General features: G+C 39.1%; 1 protein-coding gene and 1 non-coding gene across 2 annotated transcripts; both read left to right on the top strand.

The window, feature by feature from the left end:
* The first annotated feature begins 1687 nt into the window (after positions 1-1687).
* TRNAG-GCC lies at positions 1688-1758 on the top strand. The gene has a single exon. It is a non-coding gene; the product is annotated as a tRNA-Gly (tRNA).
* Positions 1759-3052: 1294 nt separating this feature from the next.
* Positions 3053-19907, top strand: KATNA1 (katanin catalytic subunit A1). Its single transcript, XM_029962790.1, has 12 exons — positions 3053-3070; positions 4311-4611; positions 7042-7216; positions 7945-8102; positions 8760-8943; positions 10695-10816; positions 12117-12222; positions 12560-12718; positions 13855-13981; positions 15540-15674; positions 15947-16073; positions 19567-19907. Exons 3-12 carry the CDS (start codon positions 7046-7048, stop codon positions 19763-19765), a joined length of 1488 nt encoding a protein of 495 aa, XP_029818650.1. The 5' UTR covers positions 3053-3070; positions 4311-4611; positions 7042-7045; the 3' UTR covers positions 19766-19907.
* The last annotated feature ends 767 nt before the right edge of the window (positions 19908-20674 follow it).

The following is a 20674-nucleotide window of genomic DNA, read 5'->3' as shown; positions in this document are numbered from 1 at the left end:
GTTACAGGGTGCTGGCTTGGAGCATAATCTCCAAGTCCCCTGATGTTCATATGAAAAGAAAGGGCATCTTTTCTGGTTGCTTTTCTAGTAGGTACACTGGAGCATCTGTACCCTTTGTCCAAGAGTGACAGGTTTCCAGTTTGTCAGTCTATGCCCGGTAGTTGAGAAGCTGAGACTTCTTTGCCTCTGTTGACTTAACATACAGCATGTGTGTTTCACCTAGGGGACAGGATGTGAGTGAATGGTTGCATTGACCCTTCTTAAAAGTTACTAGAGAAAGAATTCCAGCACTTGTGAACAGCCTAACTGAATTATCGCCTACTGGTAGTCAGTGACTTTCCTGAGTTTTAGAAACTGTTTTCTCAGAATCAGTTTCTGTAGCGGAACACTTGCTGGAGTAATAAAAACCACAATGAATCTTTATAAGAAGTGAAAATCAAATTCTTGATTTGGCTAAGCAGATATGAAATGCAAACACTAGTTGCCCAAATGCATTTCTGTTCTTTCCTTCTTCACATCCGTCTTCCACAAGTCCCTTTTATGCTGCAGCAGCTTTACCGTCTAACAATAAAATGGTGCAAAGTGTAACAGTAGAGATGCTCTTGTACTTGGCAGTCACCTCATGTTTGTAACCTGTTCTCAAAAGTATACATTTTGATGTTCAGGAGTTCAATTTATTGGAGCTTTTTCTGTGTCCTCTGCTGCCTTTTTCATCAAAATAAGTAAATATTTTTAATTATTAATTATTGTTATTATTATACATACATTATGTATCATAAAGCTATTCCTTGAGAGAATGACAACATATCACAGCTTTCATCTGTGTTAGGAGGGGAAATTGTCCTTGAGAAAATCCCATTCTTTAATTGCACATCTCAGAGTGCTAGTGGAGAAACCAGTGTGTTATTGCAGAAGACTACATTATATCCTAATTCTTCTATGTTGGGGAGGAGGGATGTGGAAGTACAGCACATTTTTCATTTATTAGCCACATACAAAGAGGAGGAGGGAAATCCTTCCCGCTCTCCTCAACCAAGTGATGTGATACAGTAGCACTTCGAATTTTAGAAACTCATCAACATCTTTCTCTGCCTTTATAGCTAAAGTAATGCAGAAATTGTTTTAAACTCGGACACTCGTTAAAGGGATAGACTAAAATTGTCAGTTTAAGAACGGGTAAAAATACAAGAGCAAGAAGAGTAAGAATGGATGTGATATAATTAATTAAAGAACGACATAATGTTGTGGGTCTTGAGTTCACCCTGAAGAACTGTCACAAACCTGCTGCATTGTGCCCAACCTTTAGATCCTATTTGTTGCTAAGCAGCTGAGTCTATTTAGACAGGTGAGGTACTGCTCCATCAGGGACACTCAAGGGCAGTTTCCTGGTCTTACTCAGCTCGGCAGCTGGCTCTTCTCAGCACCGTCGGACGCGTTTTCTTCCCCGAAACAACACCCTCTATTAAGAGTGTGAAGAGGTAGAGACGAGTCACAGACAAGGAACATGCGAACAAAAGTTGGTGCGTGCCGTTCACTCGGCAAAGCCCGCATTTGTGAGTTATAGAAAGGGGATAGATGAGTGAAGCCTCTCCACCCACCGCCGCGGGATATCAGCCGGGTGCGCTGGGGCGGGCAAGTCCGCTCTGGTGAGTTTCGAGTGACGAATGCACGATCACCAGCACAAACAGCATTGGTGGTTCAGTGGTAGAATTCTCGCCTGCCACGCGGGAGGCCCGGGTTCGATTCCCGGCCAATGCAGTTACTCTTTTTCTTCCTGCTTTGTTTCTCTCCGCCTGATTGTGTTTCTTTTTTTCTCCCTTTCCCCCCCTTCCTTAAAGTTTAAAACCAAACTGGTTCATCGTTGTCACTAATAATGCTCAGACACCGACTTCTTGCCCCCCCCGGCCGGGCAGACCTTCACCCCCGGCCTCGCCGGGCTGGAAGTGACGCAGCCGGATTTGCCTTCAAAAATTGCCGGCGGCAGGAGGGGGAGGTGGCGGGCAGGGCCCGGGGTGGGGGTCGGGCGGCGCGGAGAGGAAGGGGGCCGGAAGAAGGTGGTGGAGTCGCAGCTGCTGCCGGCTGTCGCCGACCGGTCCGAGCTCTGGAAGAGGAGTAAGAGTGAGCGAGGGAGCCCTCCCGCGGTACCCGCCCCGCGCCCGCCTGCCGTGCGGGGGGCCGTGCGAGGCCGTGGCGATGGCCTCCGCTAGGCGGCCCGGGCGGGGCGATGCCCGGCTCCCGCTCGTGGGGGCCGCCCCGAGGGTCGCCGGGCGCGGGGCAAGGCTCCGCTCCTCCCGTCCCGCCGGCTGGAGAACGAGCGGCCTGGTCCGCTGCGTTCGCTACCCGGCCACCATTACAGGCGTGCTCGTCGTGGTTGTTTGTCGAGGCTGTGTTCCTTCGCACGTGCTCGGCGCGGCATCGCGTGGTGTCCTGAAGCCATCGGGAGGGGAGGCTGCTCCCTGCCCCGGGAATCCTCCTAGGTGGGCTGCTGGGCACCCCGGGTGCTGGTTCAGGCACAGAACTCTGGTTCCCACTTTTCCCTTCACCCTCCACCTGTTTTGTTGTTTGTTTTTTTTCTTAATGAAGTAGTTTGCAATGATCTGCAGTGATGTAAGTTTTCTCTCTAGATAGAGAGAAGCAATTCCACGTATCCATTTAGCTGCAGACCCTTCAAAACTTTCTGAGAAATTTGCTAATTTAATATAGATCATCAAAAAGAATGCTAGCCCCCCATGAAATGGGGAGTAAGTAACGTGTTTGATCAAGTCTTTTGAAAGGCTTAGCCCGGAAAACATAAAATCATCTGCCGCAAGTGTATCTCTGCCTAATGTTTGATTTAGGTTTTTTTCTTTTCCACGTCTAGGTACGCTTGTGTTCTTGGCTGCTGGTGGTTCTTCTTTTGCTACCATTATTGTTAAATACAATAAGTGGATGAGAACCATTTTGTTTAGTATCCAATAAGTCTGGCAACTCTTCTCTTTCCCAAGTAATTAATGCAGTCGCTTCTTGATACCAAATGTTGCTAGCCGTGGATGTTATGGAGATGAGTATTAAGCTAGAAGGGAGCTCCAAGGTGATGCCATCATGTAATCAGTAAAAATTGATTCCTGAAAGATGTTACTTTGGGGTATTTTTTTCTCATCTGGCTTGCTGAGAGAACTTTGCAAAATTTACATGATTGCTTTGATGTCAGAGCCTGTAGAGCAGGCTGAAATAATGGAAACATGTGCGCTCTGCCAAAATTCAGGCTCTGGCTTAGTCCAGATATTAAGGTTGGACTGAAAGACTCTCGGAAATATTTTCCATGTATGTCTTGTGCTGTTTGCCAGGTCAGCAAGTCCGCTGCAGTAATTGATGAACTCCAACTTAAATCTTCACTTCCAACATTTGCATTATCAATCTCTTGATTTTTAAAGTTTGGGGGATTTCTTTGTGAAACACGATTGATGCAGTGTTTGGTTATAGTTTCCCAGATTCTAATGTATGACTGTGAGCAGAAATCAGTTATAGTCATTCCTTATGATAATTCGTTAAAGTCCTTATGATAATTTCTTAAAGTCCTTATGGAAAACATGAAGTGCCCCCAGTGTTTTCTTGATGATTATCTGTTACCTTTCAAATGAAATACAAAAATACGTCCCGAAACCTCATTCTCAAAAGTTGTAGGTATCTTGAACTTTGGTTAGGTTCAACCCTCTCTGCTCTTGGCTGTTCTGTACTCAAGAAGTATTTTAGGTCCTCTGAGCAAATGATAAAATGTATTCTGTTACTAGAGATGGGTTAATTTCAGGGAACCTTATATGGCCATAGCTAGTGTAAAGAGTGATTATTGGGAAGTGTGTGTTGGTACACAATGTAGAATTAAACTTGCAAGACAAAGTGCTTATTTTCCTTATATCCTGTTCACTGTAAACTTTATGAGCTCTTTACTATTTCAGTTGCTGTTGGAACATAGATAACTTCACTGGTCATGATTCATGGAAAGGTCGTGGCTGATAAGTGCAGCCTTGCAGCTTTGACATCCTGTTACGTGATAACACCAAGTATTTGTAAACACATGTGGTATTACTAAGTATTGAACACATGTGATATTACTTTAAAAATTATTAAGTGGTCAGGATTAGTTTCGTGGGTGTTTTAATCCCTTCGGTTCTGGTTTAACTCTAGATTTGTGTGTGCTCACGCCTCTCCCACGTGTGTCTTACACGCTACTCTGAGCTGCCACAGCATATGGCAACTTTCTGCTGCAAACTTTAACCTAGTTTCAGATTAGTACTCTGACTCCTGTTTGTTTGTTTGTTTTTTCCTCTTAGAACTGCTTCAGCATCTTCAGTTACAGGTGCAGCAAGCCCATGGATTAGTGTATCAGCTCTAACACTGCCTGTGTTCAAGTGGCAGCATCAGTGGCATGTCCAGACATAAGCAGAGCCAGCAGCTTTTTCTGCCTCACTTGTACACAAGAGCCTTGTATTTGGAAGCCACTTCAAGCTCTCCTGCTCTTATGAGTCAAGATGAAGCAACAAATTAAATTGGTTTTCTAGTTTCAACTAAATTATTTTGCATTTTCAATACCACTCATGAAACAGATAGATTCGAATACCATTATAAACTTGAGTGAGCACCTTCTTTTTTTTTTTCCTACATGAGTTGCTAACTCATTCTGCTTATTCTTCTATTTCTACTTTCTGTCCTTACTTTTTCTGCCTTTTCTAACCTGAAAATCTCATTAACTCTTTTATTATGTGCAGTGCTATCATTTTGGTCCCAAGCTTTCATATCTTTCTGACTTAGCCTCTTTAGTTTTTTTTTCCTTCTAGCTATTTTCAGATGAAAACTGATATTACAGGCTGTTTTGTTTGTGGGGTTTTTTTTCTCAATACATGAACAGAATTGCTGTTCCGCTTGGATTGCTCTACAGCATTCAGTGTAGAAAAAAAGTTATCTATGACCTCTCTTGGCTTTTAAAAGTCTAGTTTGGTTATAGTAACTTGCTATTACTTGATTTTTAAACTGTTTATTAGCATCTTGCTCAACCTGTGATTTCAGTAGTGTTAATCATGGGTTTGAATTCTCAGGACAGGCAAACAGGTGTTTCTGGTAGGATGAGCAGAAGTGGAAAAGCTTGCTCCTAAATTTAGCAGGGAAAACTTTGGTAATATCTGTGTGATGATCCATACAGCAGTTGACAAACATCTTCAGGCTTTCTTCTCCTGAGGTTAAAACCAACAAAACTCCCAAGTCAAACTGTGTGTCCAAACCCTAATTAGCCTGGGATATGTTAGCCTTTGTAGTTGCTGGTCACATTAACTATATCAGCTTGTAGACATCATGGCCAGCTCAGCAAGTCTCTGGCCAGAGTGAGATTACGTAATGTAGGTTCTATGATAGCAGGTTTCCAAGCTCAGCCCCACGGGTCCCTTCTGTATGGATGGGTGTAGGCTGTTGGAGGCCTGTCTTCAGCTCCCTTGCTGCTAGAGTTTTGCTGGTTTGGACTGAAAATTTTCAGAGCAGCTATCTGCTCCAAGGGAAGGTGGGGAAGAAAGAGGAAGAAAGCAAAAAAGAGAAGGATGTTGGCTCAGGAATGCCTCAGCTGTGTGTCTGTGTGTAAAGCTACTTGGGAAGGGGACAGAAAAAGGAGTGCAAGTCTTAAAATGTTTGATTTGTACTTCACAGCCCCTCTTTACAGTGGAGAGCTAACATTTTAGTATTAGGTTGGCAGGTGTGTGCAAAGTGCGGCTTCTGAAACCTCTGATGTGGCCGAATTCGACCCTGACCTCATCTTGAAATGTGTTCAGTCTTAAGTCTGTTTATTGCGCATGAGTACCTCTTACATTCTTTAAATAGTTGATCTGTATCAAGTATGCTTCATCCCAGGGCTTAGCTCTAATTGCTTGTCTGCAGTTGCTTCTTACTGGCACTGGGTACAGGTACCAAAATGAGAGCAAGATGACTCTCTTGCAGGTGTGTTTAATTGTTTATTTTATTGTTTTCTGTGCTTGGATAAGGAAGTAGAAGGAGAGTGGGGAAATTCTTGATGTGCAGGAGACAAGAAAAGCAGAGACAGTGAAGGTATCATAGAGAAGAAGGGCATGGGATGTGTAAGAAACTTGTAAGAACGTGGAACAACAGCTCTATGGACAGTGGCAACTGTAAAGAACAAGTCTACTGCTTCTACTTACTACTCTCTTTGTATAAATAATACTTCTGTGCTATTCTAATCTAAAAGTGCAGATTCTGCTAGTGCTGCAAAGTGGAAGTGGTCGCAGCCATTGATGATGGCTCCAAAAGCCCACAAACTACTGCTGCTGGTGGAGAAATGTAGCATGGTTTGAACAATATGTTAAATAAAGTGGGTCATCACACATTACACATTTAATTGTACATTTCCTTACCTATCAGTGCTAATTTAGCAGCCTCAATATGTTTCAAGTGTTCCTTTTTAAGTGTCAAAATGAAGGTGATAGGAACGTGCAAGCTGGGCACAGAAGGTGTATATTTGTTTCAAACAAACATTAAATAAAATTCAAGAGTTGTAAAATCAAACTAATGGAAGAATAGTTTTTTCCACAAGGCAAAATAAGACTCTTAAAACTTACATGCATGGAATGTTAAGGCAAAAAAATTAACAAAATGTAATGCATCTGGAAAAGGGTTTCATTTGTTGCTTATTGGGAGTTTTTTTTAAACCACAGATGAGCACAGCGAAATACTAGTTTATCTTACAATAGAATGAAAAGGGAAATATGCATTTGTGGCTTGCAACAGTTGTATTTATATCTGCTAATCTTGTATGGGCTTTTCAACAGAATCTCCATGGCAAGAAACAATGCTGTGATGTGAAGAGTTTCATTTCTAGTAACAGAGCAACAATTACCATTTGATATGGATGACATTAATTTTAGGGCTTTTTTTTCTAACTACCACTTTTCCAGCTTCTATATTTTGATATGCTAAATGAGGTGATGAGTGTATGAAAATAGTTGCAAAAAATTGTTCTGCTGCTGGGATTTTTTTTCTTTCCTTAATATCTTCTATTTTTTTCAGCTTCATGTTGAACATGAGCCTTGTTATGATCATTGAGAATGTAAAGTTGGCCCGTGAATATGCCTTACTGGGAAATTATGACTCTGCAATGGTCTACTACCAGGGAGTTCTTGACCAAATGAATAAGTATCTGTACTCTGTGAGAGATACCTATCTGCAGCAGAAATGGCAACAGGTAAATATTACTTTTCTGGGGCATTTTGCAGGATAAGCATTAAAGTAGCAAAAATTGCCACTCTTATTGTAAACAAAAGTATAAAAATACTTAAACCGTTCTCTGATAAATTAGTACTGTTATATATAGGCTTCTTTTTTATTATATAGACTTATTTAAGTCATCTTTATGACTTTCTCTGTCAGTGACAAAAAAGTCAATGGAACACAGCGCTGGGGAGCCAGTGCACTCTGACTTGTCAGCTTCTTGCTGATGAGTGCCCCTGTAATGCTGAAGTTTTGTAGTCTGGTCTCATTTGGGCCCTGTTTCCCTCAATGTTTTAGTATGACTAAGGTCCTTAATAGAAAGTGAGTTGTGGCTACCATGGTAATTTGTCCTTAACACAAACCAACATTTTTTTTTCATTGATGTTCAGTCTGATGAGTTGATAGTTTTAATTGATATTTAATCTATTAGGTTCTGTCATACTTCTTTAATATCCAAACTTTGTAAAAAAAATCTCTTTTGTTAAATCCAAAATCTATTTGTTTATTCTTTAAATGTGCTGAGGAAGGCAGAAAAACCTCCTCAGTATGTAATGTGCATAATTCTTGTTTATCGAAGTAGAATTAGGTAGCTCATTAAACCCTGTAGAATCTATCCAGGCATTACATGAGCTTGAACAGAGAACTGTTACAAACTTATTTCCAATGTGCTTAATCTACTTCTTTTTTTTTTTTCTTAATCAGGTTTGGCAGGAAATAAGTGTGGAAGCTAAGCATGTGAAAGATATAATGAAAACACTGGAGAGTTTTAAATTAGACAATACTCCATTGAAAGCCTCACAACAAGAATTACCAGCTCATGATGCAGAAGTCTGGTCTTTGCCAGTACCTGCTGAACGTAGGTAAGAGGAAACCTGAAGGCCTAAATTAATATTTATCAGGACAAAGTGTGCTTTGACTTCAGCCTGTTGTGGTGTAATTTTTGTTCTAGAACTTACATGTGTAATACTTGCAGCTTGCCACTGTTTGTAGTGAAGGAGATGCCAGAATGTTCTGAGGGTTTTATCTTCCATGGCATGACTAATGTCAAGCTTCTTCCCCTCATTTAATAACTTTGGAACACTCCTAGCCAATTTCATTCAAACGTTCTAGAAGAATAGAGCCTGAGAGGTAGAACTTTCCTAGTGTTTTGAAGATTTCTAGAGAAAATATACAAATTCATGGTCCAAAAAAGGAAAGTCTTGAGAGAACTGTTTCTGTTCCATTTATCTTGCCAGCTGCTGAGGTACTGAATTGTAGCAATATGAAAAAGCCACAGTGAAAACTTGGACCATATTGTGTTGGAATAACTGCAGTAAATTCCCATGCTTGTTTTAAGCAAATAAACCCTGCTGAGTTTGTGACCAAGGGAAAATGGATTTTTAGTGACTATCTAGAAATGTTTGTCTTGTTTCTGACATGATCTTGAGCAAAAGGCTTTGCAGTTTGTAACCCCTTGACATGTAGTGCTCACCAGTGACTTTACACTGAGGCTTTTTGCATATGTTACAACTAATTAGACCTTCGCCAGGACCCAGAAAGCGTCAGTCTGTTCCATGCAGTGATTGCCGAGGTCACAATAATCGTGTAAGTGCAGCTGTCAGAGGCCCTCACCGTCCGTCCTCTCGAAATCCCAATGATAAAGGGAAGGCAGTCCGCAGCCGGGAAAAAAAGGATCAACAAAATAAAGGAAAAGAGGAAAAGGTAAGCTTGCAAATAACTTCACGGAGTTGAGAAACTCAGTCTTTCTTTCTTAGTATTGAGTGTATTATAGAATTAGATGCCTAAAAGTATTTCTTTTGTTCAAGTCAGTGTGCCAGTTTGAATCTCTCACCTTGTAAGATGTCTTTGCTTTGTGGATAGTGTTGGTTATGGATGAATTAGAAACAAACAGATGCTCTTCTGGAAGAAGTGATCTGGTAAATGTATCAGAAGGGAGGGTATCGAGAGGATGGAGCCAGGCTCTTCTTGGTGGTGCCAAGTGATAGGACAAGAGGCAACTGGCAGAAACATATGCACAGGAAGTTCCACCTGAATATGAGGAAGAAATTCTTTGCTGTGTGGGTGACTGAGCACTGGAACAGATTGTCCAGAGAGGTCGTGGAGTCTCCCTCACTGGAGATATTCTAGAACTGTCTGGATGCAATCCTGTGCCATGTGCTCTAGGATGACCCTATTTGAGCAGGGAGGTTGGACCAGATGACCCACTCTGGTCCTTTCCATTCTTACCCATTCTGTGACTTGTTTACTGCAACTTGGATTTTTTAAACTGAGATTGACTTGCTTCTTCCAAAGCACTTCAAGATTTATGTAATCCTAAAAGGAGAACTTTACTTTTTTTGTTTTGGTGGGTTTTTTTGTTTATTGTTGTTCAGATCTGATGTTAGTTCCAGTTAGTTTTCAATTTAAAACAAACAAAAACCCAACATACTTCATGAGAGAGAATAATCTATGATCTATTCTTTGAAATCAGACTGCTTTAATTTTTGCTTTGTATCTCCATAAATTTAGCTGATCACCAGAGTAAGAGATCATACAGAAGGCACTAGAACCGTAGTTTTCCAGGGTCTAAATAAATCCAGTCTCCATGTAATAGTTTGTTAGCTTCAACAACCTTATGTTGTGGCAAGGTGTCATGGCCTGTGGAGATAGTACAGGGTGGAACTGTTTAGCTATGTAAGCTACTACTTTTATTAGGAGCTCACTCAGGATATACACACAGAGAGACCGGATAGGACTTTTCTTCTTTTTTACAGTTGTTCTGTCATCACCAGTGCTTGCTGTTAAGTGTATAAAAAAATGGGGTATGTCTAGTGCATTTTATTTCCTCTCAGTTGCATGGTCTCTGCTGGTTTTGAGCCCTTTCAACTGTCTAGCTTCTTTGCTTCGGCTCTACTGCAGAGCTGCTTCTCTGCTGTTCATGTCCATGCTTCCATATCAGTTAATTAGTTATTTTATTACTTCTGTGGTCTTCCTGCAGATCACCTTTGCTCATTCTATATGGAAATCGTGCTTACTTTTTTTGTGTCCCATGTATATGGCATGTATATGACACTTAGAGGATTTGAGATACCTAGGTCAGTGTGACTTCATGGTTCCAGTCTTACACATAATTTCCCCTTCCCCAGCTACTGTCTCAGATGGTTTTTGTTTTTTCTGGGAGAAGAGGCAAAAACTGTTAAGTGGGATAGCTGTATGCAGTTTTTATTAAGTACTAAGCCAGTGGTACAATATGCTGGCTTTGGAGAGAAGGAAATGGAACTGGGGCAGTACAGGAATCTGGGTGAAACACACAGATCTTGCAGTGCAGCTGTAATACAAGTGCTTTCATAATTTTTCATGCTGGTTTATGTTGCCGCCTTCTAGAAATACAATGCTATTGTGGACTTGTTATAAAATCCATTAGTAGCATAACCATTGTTATGTATTTATGTTGTTGTATCCTTTATATGTAGAACAAATCCACATCTGAGATTTCAGAGTCTGAACCAAAGAAATTTGATAGTACTGGATATGACAAAGATTTAGTAGAAGCTTTGGAAAGAGATATAATTTCTCAGAACCCCAACATTCGATGGTAAGTTTGAGTACTGCTGCTAGTCTTTCTGAATTGTTGTTTCTATTTCCTCTTATACAGTATGACAGGAATTAAGTATTTTAACATATACTTACATATAAAAAGTACCTACAGGTTTTCCTTACTGCTTTAAACAGGCATCTAAACTTCATAAGAAGTTTAATATTTTTAGAACATTTATTTTCCATGCATAGATTTGTAGAATAATTTGGGTTGGACAGGACCTTTAAAGATCAGCTGGCCCAATCCCCTGGCACAGGCAGGGACATCTTTCCCTAGATCAGGTTGTGTGAAGCCCTGTCCAGTCTGACCATACAAAGCTTCTCAAACTTTTCTAAGAGACCTAAAATCAATTTTTGAGATACTCTTTTGCAGTGTAAAAGTTTCTAGTGTCTGTCAGTGTCTCTTCATTTGAAAAACTGTTTTGCTACCCAGGGGCGTATCAAGACAGGAGACTGTTTAACAAAGAAATTATGTCAATATAGGAACCCTTTGAAATGTTGCTGGATGTGATGTGACTGCCAGTATAAAATATAACCCTGTACCAGTACCTTTACATAAACGTGTTAAATATTAAATGTTATACAAAGGATGTTTTGTATTCCATATGTTTTCAAGCTCAGGTGGTTTCGTGAGGATTAAATGAGCAAAAATCTTCTGTCAAATAAAGTAGGCTTTAAAAAAACACTCCCAGAAAAACTTGGTGTGCATGCAATTGTCATGTATTTCAGTTTAATATGTAAATACATGTTTCAGTTTTTATATGGAATCTTAAATTATGACTTCAGATTTGAAACTAATTCTCCATATAGATATGCTTTGAAACCAAAGTATTATTTGGGCACATGCTGATAAGAGGAATGCCCTGAGAGTTACCCTCAACAAAATAAGACCAGCCTATAAAGTACCTAAGAATTAGTACGTTTGTAACTCTGAAAAAGAATTCTGAAAAATCTGTTTAATTCTGCTCCATTTACTGGTCTTCAGCAAGTTGTTCTTGTAACAATGAAAGATGGTATTTAAGTTTCAGGGACACCCAATCTCTTGGCAAAAGAAGAAAGCATAATCTGTAGCTTAATTTATCCTCTAGCATAAATTTAACCAACTTGCTCTATTCTGCTTATCATTCTGTGAATGCCAACAGTGGCGCTCTAGTGAAATAGTTAATGTCCTTTTTTTTGTTGGATTTATGGGAGAGCCAATACATAACGATAAGTTTAATTGCATAATTTTTTGAGCTGTGGACTGATTCTTTTGCATCCTGTCTGAATCTGTCAAACAACTTTCTCTTTCTTGTCAGGGATGACATTGCTGATTTAGTAGAAGCCAAAAAGCTGCTTAAGGAAGCTGTAGTTTTACCCATGTGGATGCCAGAGTTTTTTAAGGGAATTAGAAGACCATGGAAGGTATGAAAAAGTCTGATCCTGTGATCATAATTAGGATTCTGAGATTGGATCTTGGCAGAACAAGAAATTTCGAGTATTTTACAGTTTATATAAGTTCTTTCCACTCTTTAGCAACAATATTATGGTAAATAGTACCAACCAAATAAAGATGTCAGCCAGATACACACACTGTCTTCAACTGTATTGTTTCGGGTAAGCAATAGTAATTAATACTTACCTTTGAGTAACTTTTCAAGGGAAAGTTTACATCCATTGTTTTACTATTGCACTACTAAATAAACTGTAAATTCCTGTGGTTTGATTCTGGTCTTAAAAATGGTTCTTTTTATTTTAATAGGGAGTTCTGATGGTTGGTCCTCCTGGTACTGGAAAGACCCTCCTAGCAAAAGCTGTAGCCACTGAATGCAAGACTACTTTTTTCAATGTTTCTTCTTCCACACTTACCTCAAAATACAGAGGAGAATCTGAAAAACTTGTTCGTCTGCTGTTTGAAATGGTGATTGAAGTTTCTGAATATGAACAGGGAGATAATGAAGAAGAATCTCTTCCAGAATAGTGAAACCTTGCCAAGGTTTCAAACAGTATGCACAAACTACTCTCCAAGCTTTCAAATGCTTTATGCCTTTCTGATTTGCCTGTTTACATGTCAAGATTATTCCTAAATAGCTTTATAAAAGCTGAAAAATTAGGTCATCTTTTAATTTCAGGACTAGCTTGCTACATTAGAGGGAGCTCACTATAAGTTAATGAGTGATGCAGAATGTACTTGAATATAAAACTGAGATGAAATTAATTGCTTTCTGGGTCTGAACCCTATTTAGGCTTTGTGTGTTCTGCTGTTATTATGGGTGGGTTTTTGGGGTTTTTTTATGCTTAGAATAAGTGGACTTCCAAACTGTAGTTGGCTTTGGAGCACATAAGATTTGAAATTGGCTCAGAAAATAGTAATTTTTCTTTTTTTTTTTTTTTTTGTCATGTGTTACCAAGTTTGTATGCAGTGTTTGTTAGGGTGTCCAGTTCTGTGGAGGAGCAGCAGAGTTGCAATTACAGTAGTCAGAAAAGTCAGGAAATAAAAGATCTTTTACACAGTAGTTTGATAGGCATGATATCAACTCATTTAATATGATTGATCAAAAATGTATATACACAATGAATACTATCTCAACTGTTTTAAGACAATAGCCTTTATTATTGTAGATCCTTGTCCTTGACTTCCCTTGTTTTCAAAAGGGTCAGAGTTATTTTGCAGTTGACCTGGTTCTTGGACAGGTTCCATGTCATGGTGTCCCAGCATAACATTGATTCTTGCTCAAACTGAAATCTTATTCAGGCATTCTGTGATGACTTTCACAGTTATAAATGTTAGTCCTAATGTGGAAAACTGTGTTTAGCTCATTAAATGTTTGTTTATAGCCCTAACAATTACAGGACTTTGCCAAAAGCTGTTCTGCTCAAATGCACAGCTGCTCTATACCAGTGTGCAGTGGTCCAAGAGAGGGAAGATTGGGAATTGTTTGATACTTATGAGCTGATTGAATGGGGTAAATATGTCTTTACTCAAGTCTGAATATGCTGCTCTTAAATGGGAGTAGACTGCTACTTCAGCTTCCACTTTGTCTTTGCTTTCTTTAGGCTCGATTTTATGCCCCAACAACTATATTTATTGACGAGATAGACTCTATCTGTAGTCGAAGGGGAACTTCGGAGGAGCACGAAGCCAGCCGACGTGTGAAGGCAGAGCTCCTGGTTCAAATGGATGGTAAATAACCTTATTACTGGGAAGTGCTGGACTGGAGGAAGCATGAGGAACCCAAAAAAAAAAAACCCACATTGAAAACTTCATTCTTCAGAAGCAGTTTTGTCAAAGCCTTACATAGAATTGGGTTAGAGATCTACAAGTGCACTACTCCAATCATTGGTGTGGAAGGAAAAATTATTTAACAGTCTTTTAGCTTCTGAGCTATGACCTTATATTACTGACCCAGAATAATGAAGTTTCAGTGGAAAATACAAGATTTCAAAACAGCAGAAGAAAAAAAAGTATTAACTGCTTCTCTCAATCTTTGCCTAGCATATCACTCACTTCTCCAAAACCAAGTAAAAAGTGTTTCAAAAGAACTGCCACCTGTTCCAATTTAAACTTCAAAGGCAATCAGTACACTTAATTTCTTTGGGATCTCTTTTAAAGATACGATCAAAAAATGAAGACTTTTTGTATAGAAGTGGTTTAGAGAGTTTTCATTTTAGAACACTGAGTTTATTACAGCTATTTGGTTAATATTTCACAAATCAACAAACTTCAAAAGTAGGTAATACAGTGCAAAGTTTCTTTAGAGGTATCCTTTTTATACTCTGGTGAGCAGAGAGAAGGAAAGGAGTAACTGAAAAATGCTACTCTGTGGGATGATTTGTGATAGAATTCCATGAATCGCAACATCTCTTTATTTATTTCTCAGTCTCTGATGTCGATACCCTTTTATGTTTGATTTTAAATAGCAGCAGAGCTGTAATACTGTTCTCATGTCAAGGATGTACATAATCTGAATTTATTAGTAGCAACTATTTGAATCCTTTTACTTGAGCATTCATAAATGGTGTTTTATCTGCAGATTCTCTGGCAGACTAGGTACAATGCCTATCCCATGGCCCAATCCTATAATTATAAACAAAAACAGTAAATGCAGAGAGTAGCAAGTTTAATGAAATTACCTTCTTCCTGTTCCAGCAGGTTCATAGTGTCTAGAAAGTGGGGTGGTCTCCCTGTCTCTGAGAAGTTGTGATTTAGTCCACCCAATTTAAACATTAACTCCAGCAGTTTGTAAGAATCCATCTGTATATATGAAACCTTTGGCGTGTATTCAGAACTGAAGAAACTTTGTAAGGAAGTAATACTGCTCTTGTGTGGCTTAGTGAATACTGTGGGGGAATGTCTGTTTTAGAGTGTAGTGATGGTTCTGGAGAGTTGTTTTGGTTTTCCTCACATGCTGTTAGAAGATGTTGATATGAAAATTGAAATGCTCTAATGGCAGAAATGCATACAATTCTGCTGTAAAACCATTCTAACCATGATAGAGAGGAACTTCCTGATCTCAGCAGTGGCCTGTGCCACTGCTCCTGTTTAAACCAAGTTTCCATTTATGTTTGCAGACTGTCATAGAGATGAAAAAGTGAATTCTGTTGCACTTGGTGAGTCTGTTATGCTTGGACTCACTAAAGTGCAATAGAGTAACTGCTTTAATATTATAGAACCATGGATGCTGTTCTCTCTATACACGAAACTTCTATGTATGTTTTACTTTCTCTTTTCTCTATTGCAGGTGTTGGAGGGGCTACTGAAAATGATGATCCTTCTAAGATGGTCATGGTACTTGCTGCTACTAATTTTCCTTGGGATATTGATGAAGCCCTAAGACGGAGACTAGAAAAGAGAATTTACATTCCTTTACCATCAGGTATGAAGAGTTGGGGAGAGGAGTGGTTAAAAAGACTAAAATCTAAACTTTATCAATATTCCTTTAGTTTTGATTGCCTGATTTAAAAATCTAATTGATACATGTAAGCAAATTCACTTACGGATTCAGGACCAGGTGAAATCTAAACATGAAATTTACCTTTATAGCAAATACACTATCCTTTTTCTCATTCTTCCCTCTTATCACTCTTCAATTATTGTTTATCTTCAGAGAGCAAATTGTATAGTCTCAATTTTCTTTTCATTCATTAGCAAAAGGTAGAGAGGAACTCCTAAAAATAAATCTGCGAGAGCTGGAACTGGCTGATGATGTTGACCTTGCAAACATAGCTGAGAAAATGGAAGGTTATTCAGGTGCAGACATCACCAATGTATGCAGGTAAGTTAACATTGCATCATTTGCGTTACTATCGCTGCACACTGCAAGAAAACTGTTTGTAAGGTAACCAAGTTACATGATTAAAGTTGTGGGATAAAAATGGACTGTAACTTGTCTTTTATGTATGGCTAAAAGGTGAGAAATACTGCGTTAATATTTACCTAAGTTTCCATTTGAAGAGCAGTCAGTTGCAACATAGTAATTTAAATAAGCTATGATATAGGTAAAATTCCGCGTTCTTTCGTGTAGACTAAATTCCTTTCATGAGGAATATCCACAGGATGGTAAACTTTAACTTGTAGATTTGCAGTCATTCCACTGGGGTTACACTTCTGCAGAAATTCATATGTAGAGAGGTGATAGTGGCAGTGGCCAGAGTACCTAAGTAACAACACAGAGCATTCTTCCTTCATGACACAGAAAAGGTGTTGTGTGGTGGTACAAGAGCTCTGTACTCAGCACAGTGGCTGTTGTGATGAGGCTGACCTAAGGTTTTTTTCTACCTCCTCCATTTCTCCTTCTTCTCCATACTGTCGACATACAATCATTTGTGAGCCTGTTCTCTAACCTAGATTGCTGAAATAATTGACTAAAAATACCTTCTAACCCTTCCTCTATATTTTCTTTCAAAAACTGAAAAGTAGAGGACTGATCTTCAGTCATGTGGTTTACATCAAAAGACTTGCACTGGCACAGTTGCAGCAGTGGCAAATTATGGAATTGCCAGGAAGGGAAGGGAACTGAAGGTTTTTAAGATGATGATGTCATCTGATAAGCACCTGTGTAATGATGCTTTCAGGCTTTGGAGGTAGCACTGTGGTGTGGCAGGGCAAGGCTTGAGCTCCTCGTTGTGCCAGCCAACCCTTGTGGTGCTGTACTTTGAACAGGATGAGAGAACTGTTCTGGATTAAAAACACCTTCTCATTATTTCCTCAAACGCGAATCTGTTTCTTGCCTAGATTCCTAATAAGGCTCTGCAAACATGTGTCAGCACAGCTGAGAGGACAATATGCTGTGCCACAGGGATGAATGCAAGTAGCCTGTACACAAAACTGCCACCAAAGGCTCTATCAGCAGGGTCGCTTAAGGCTGAACTAAGAATATGGAGCCTCAGTACGGCTTCCTGAACAAACCTTGTGCAGTGTCTGGGAAAAGAATGGTATGTTAGTTGCTTTGAATCTGTGTTGTGCAGATTTGTTTCATTTGTAGGTTTGTGAGATGAATTTGTGGTGTTCTTTTGATCAGTCTTGGTCTTGGTGTTGGTTGTGCTCTGAAAGGAGCTTGTGCTAATAGGTTCATGTCATATAAAAGAGTTTATTTGGTCTGCTACTTTGTGCATTTTAGCTGTACTTTGTCTCCTCTGGTCTGTTTAGTGTTTTTTTGTGATTAATTTTAGACTGAATATCAATACATTTGTTTAAAAGTCAGAATACTTTTAATATTTTTCAGTGAATTACATATGTGTATATATATATGCACACACTGTTGCTTCTGATTTTTTTACCTAAAGTCCCTTTGTACAAATACTATTAAACAAAACAAAAGCAAACCAACAGATGAAAAAACTAAAAAGAAACACCTGAGTCTTTCATTTGTGGCAGTCTTCTAAGTGATAACTGAGGTGGCAGCAAGCATAAATCCAGATGAACTGAGGTTTGGATTCACATGATTTGAAATTACTTAGGAAGTACTCATATTAGTCTGTGTATTTACACTTTTTTCATAGTGTCAGGAGAAACAGCTCTTGGATATGATTGTTTCATTAACACTGAGTCAGAAAGATGTGGCTGATTTAAGTGCTTTTGTATGGTTCAGACTCACGATATGTAAGCATAGTGAAGTTCAAACCTGTAGACTATGACAGTCCTTGCTAGTGCCACAAGCCAAAACCAAAGAAAAAGTGGCCCAAGACGAGGTCTACTGAAATTACTCCCCCATCTTAAAGAAATTGAAGTTCAGAGTTTGCTGAGCCAGAGTGAAAATCAGTCAGAGGTTACAGTATAGTTTCTAATAGTCAGCATATAACCATGGAAAATGAAGGCAAAACTTTATTTTAAAATTACATTCAGGGAATGCAAAATGCATCTGAATTGTGTATTAGATTGAGTATGAATTGACTTTGAATCGTTGTTTTGAGAGGGCTGTGAATGTTGAAAGGCCTTTTGAACAGAACTGGCCCCTGCTGCATCTTTCAGTGGGTGGCTGCTTGTTTTTTTGAATACAGTTTTGGTGCTTCTCCAGGCACCAAGAATGCGTTTGAGAAAGCACTGAGAGTTCATGTTGGAATGACTGTCGATAAAATGACTTTACAAAAGGAAGTGGTGGCAGCTGCACTTCAGTTGTGTGGGTGTGTTGAGGTGTGGTGGGCTTGTTGGTTTGGTAGGTTGGGTTGGTTTTGCTGGATTTTTTTTTTTTTAACTGCTGTATAGAAGCAAATTAGATGCATGGAATGCTCCCCCTCACCATTGTGTAACACTGGCTTTTAGTTCACAAATGATGTTATAACAGCAAAGCATGGTGATATTTGGCTAAGATGGAATTCAACAAGGCAACTTCTTGGGGTTGTTCTGAAATTCTAGTTCCTGTATTATGCATTTTACTTTCTTAATTAACAGTTATTTAGTATGTTCATGAAGTCTGTCAGTTATGATTTTCTTTAGGGGGTGGGGTTGGTACTGAAACAGAATATGCTGAAACCATCTTTCTAAATCCTCCTAGAACACAATGTGCAAGTTTTTTCTCTTTGGATTCTCACCTGCTAATGTGATATGATACACTGTTGTGATATCAGTGGGATTACCCTTCCATTTTTTTTTTACTACTAGACAAATAAGCAGCATTTTCTTATAAGCTATATAATGATGAATTAGGAGGAACTTTAGTCTCCCAGTGTTATCTGTCACCTCACCAGCTCACCACCTGCTGCTACTAGATTTACTGCTGGAAATCTAAATGCAGTCAAACCTAATGCAGAAAGAAAATGACACACTTTTAAAGACACTTAATGCTCATTGAGGCCAGAAGTTTGAGGAGCTACAGATGAACAGATTTTGTCATTTAGCATTTTGCTGGTTGGAGGTAGATACTGTTGACTGTCTTTGAAGCGGGTTTCCTGTTCAAACCAGGAAACATTCAAAATGCTCCAGCTACTCCTGCTATATCTAGGAGGAGTGAAATTGTTATTTTTGCCTTGTTTCTGTTTAAAAATACAATAAACAGCGTCTACATCATAGGCATTAGATAAACTGGTTAATCATCACCTCTTTTGCCTAGCCTGTGAGTACTAGCTATTCAGACATCCAGTGAGGATAAATCCATGTCTGAAAAATGTGGATAGCATTTGGAGATCTTGATATAAAAACTTACAGTTCTTTATTCTATCTTTTTGAATGCAACAGCTTAACTGGAATGGTATGTTGAGCCTTTCAAACAACTGAACTCACTGTCCTGCATTGAGTAAACATTTCTTTTTATTTCTTACCTTCCTGAATAGAGATGCATCATTGATGGCTATGAGAAGGCGTATTGAAGGCTTGACACCAGAAGAAATAAGAAATCTTCCCCGAGATGAAATGCACATGCCAACAACTATGGAAGACTTTGAAATAGCTTTGAAGAAAGTTTCTAAATCGGTATCTGCTGCGGACATTGAGAAATATGAGAAATGGATAGCTGAATTTGGATCATGTTGAGTTGTCTTCTCTTGAAGAAGCTACTTTATGTCTTAAAACAGCTTTAGATGTAATCACTGGTGTTTCAGTGCACTGCGTGCTCTTTTTAACTTTTGTAATTTAAGAGCAACAGATGTCTCAATAAATTTTTTTTAAATGCAAATTTTGTCTAGCTCTCTTTTAACTTGCTCAAAAGTCACCAGTTTTTCTCAAATGCTGATGGTATCTGCTTTGACTTTCAAGATTACTTAAATTTAATACTAGAGTTCTCATATCAGAGTATTTACTCTTAAAATATTGCCGTAACACCAAAAAAACCCAAAAAACCAAACCAAACTAGCCCTGCTAAATAAGTAAGGGATGCTGAGAACTGGGAAACAGGAAGAACGAGTTGATTACAAAGACAGTTTTCCTATCTGATCTTGGAGAATTCTACCCTCAAACTGTTTCGAAGGTATTACTAAGGAACCTGTGCAAAGGTTGAGATGTGGAACAGCAGCCCTCGTGCTGTAACACTTAATAGAGTCAACTGAAGTTTAAGCAAGGGGTAGGATCACTGTGGGTTTACGGTGTCTGTTAAGTGATATTAAAATACATCCAGCCAGTGTTAACTAACTCTGTGTGGTCAGTGGTGACGCTGAGTCACATGGGAGGTCTCCTTGTAAGTCTAAGAGAAAACAAAATCTTTCTGACATTAATTCTGAAATATGTTTTTCTTCCTTGACTGTATGGTACTGTAAGGGTCAGAACTCTAGACTGGTAGGTTGGGTCCTGGCTTACATGTTTATTTTGGTAAGGCTGTTCTGATAAGGCGGCATGTGTTACATTTGTGCTCAATTGATAACCCTGATTGAACAATTGGCAAAAAATCTAAATTCTCTTTTTTCATTACTTGGTTAGTAGAATGTAGAAGCAGTTCTCTGAGAATGG

Source organism: Manacus vitellinus, unplaced genomic scaffold (assembly GCF_001715985.3).
Source record: "Manacus vitellinus isolate BGI_N305 unplaced genomic scaffold, ASM171598v3 scaffold_4_pilon, whole genome shotgun sequence".
Classification (NCBI taxonomy): domain Eukaryota; kingdom Metazoa; phylum Chordata; class Aves; order Passeriformes; family Pipridae; genus Manacus; species Manacus vitellinus.
The sequence above is the reverse complement of the archived record's forward strand: the minus strand, read 5'-3'. Positions and strand labels throughout refer to the sequence as shown.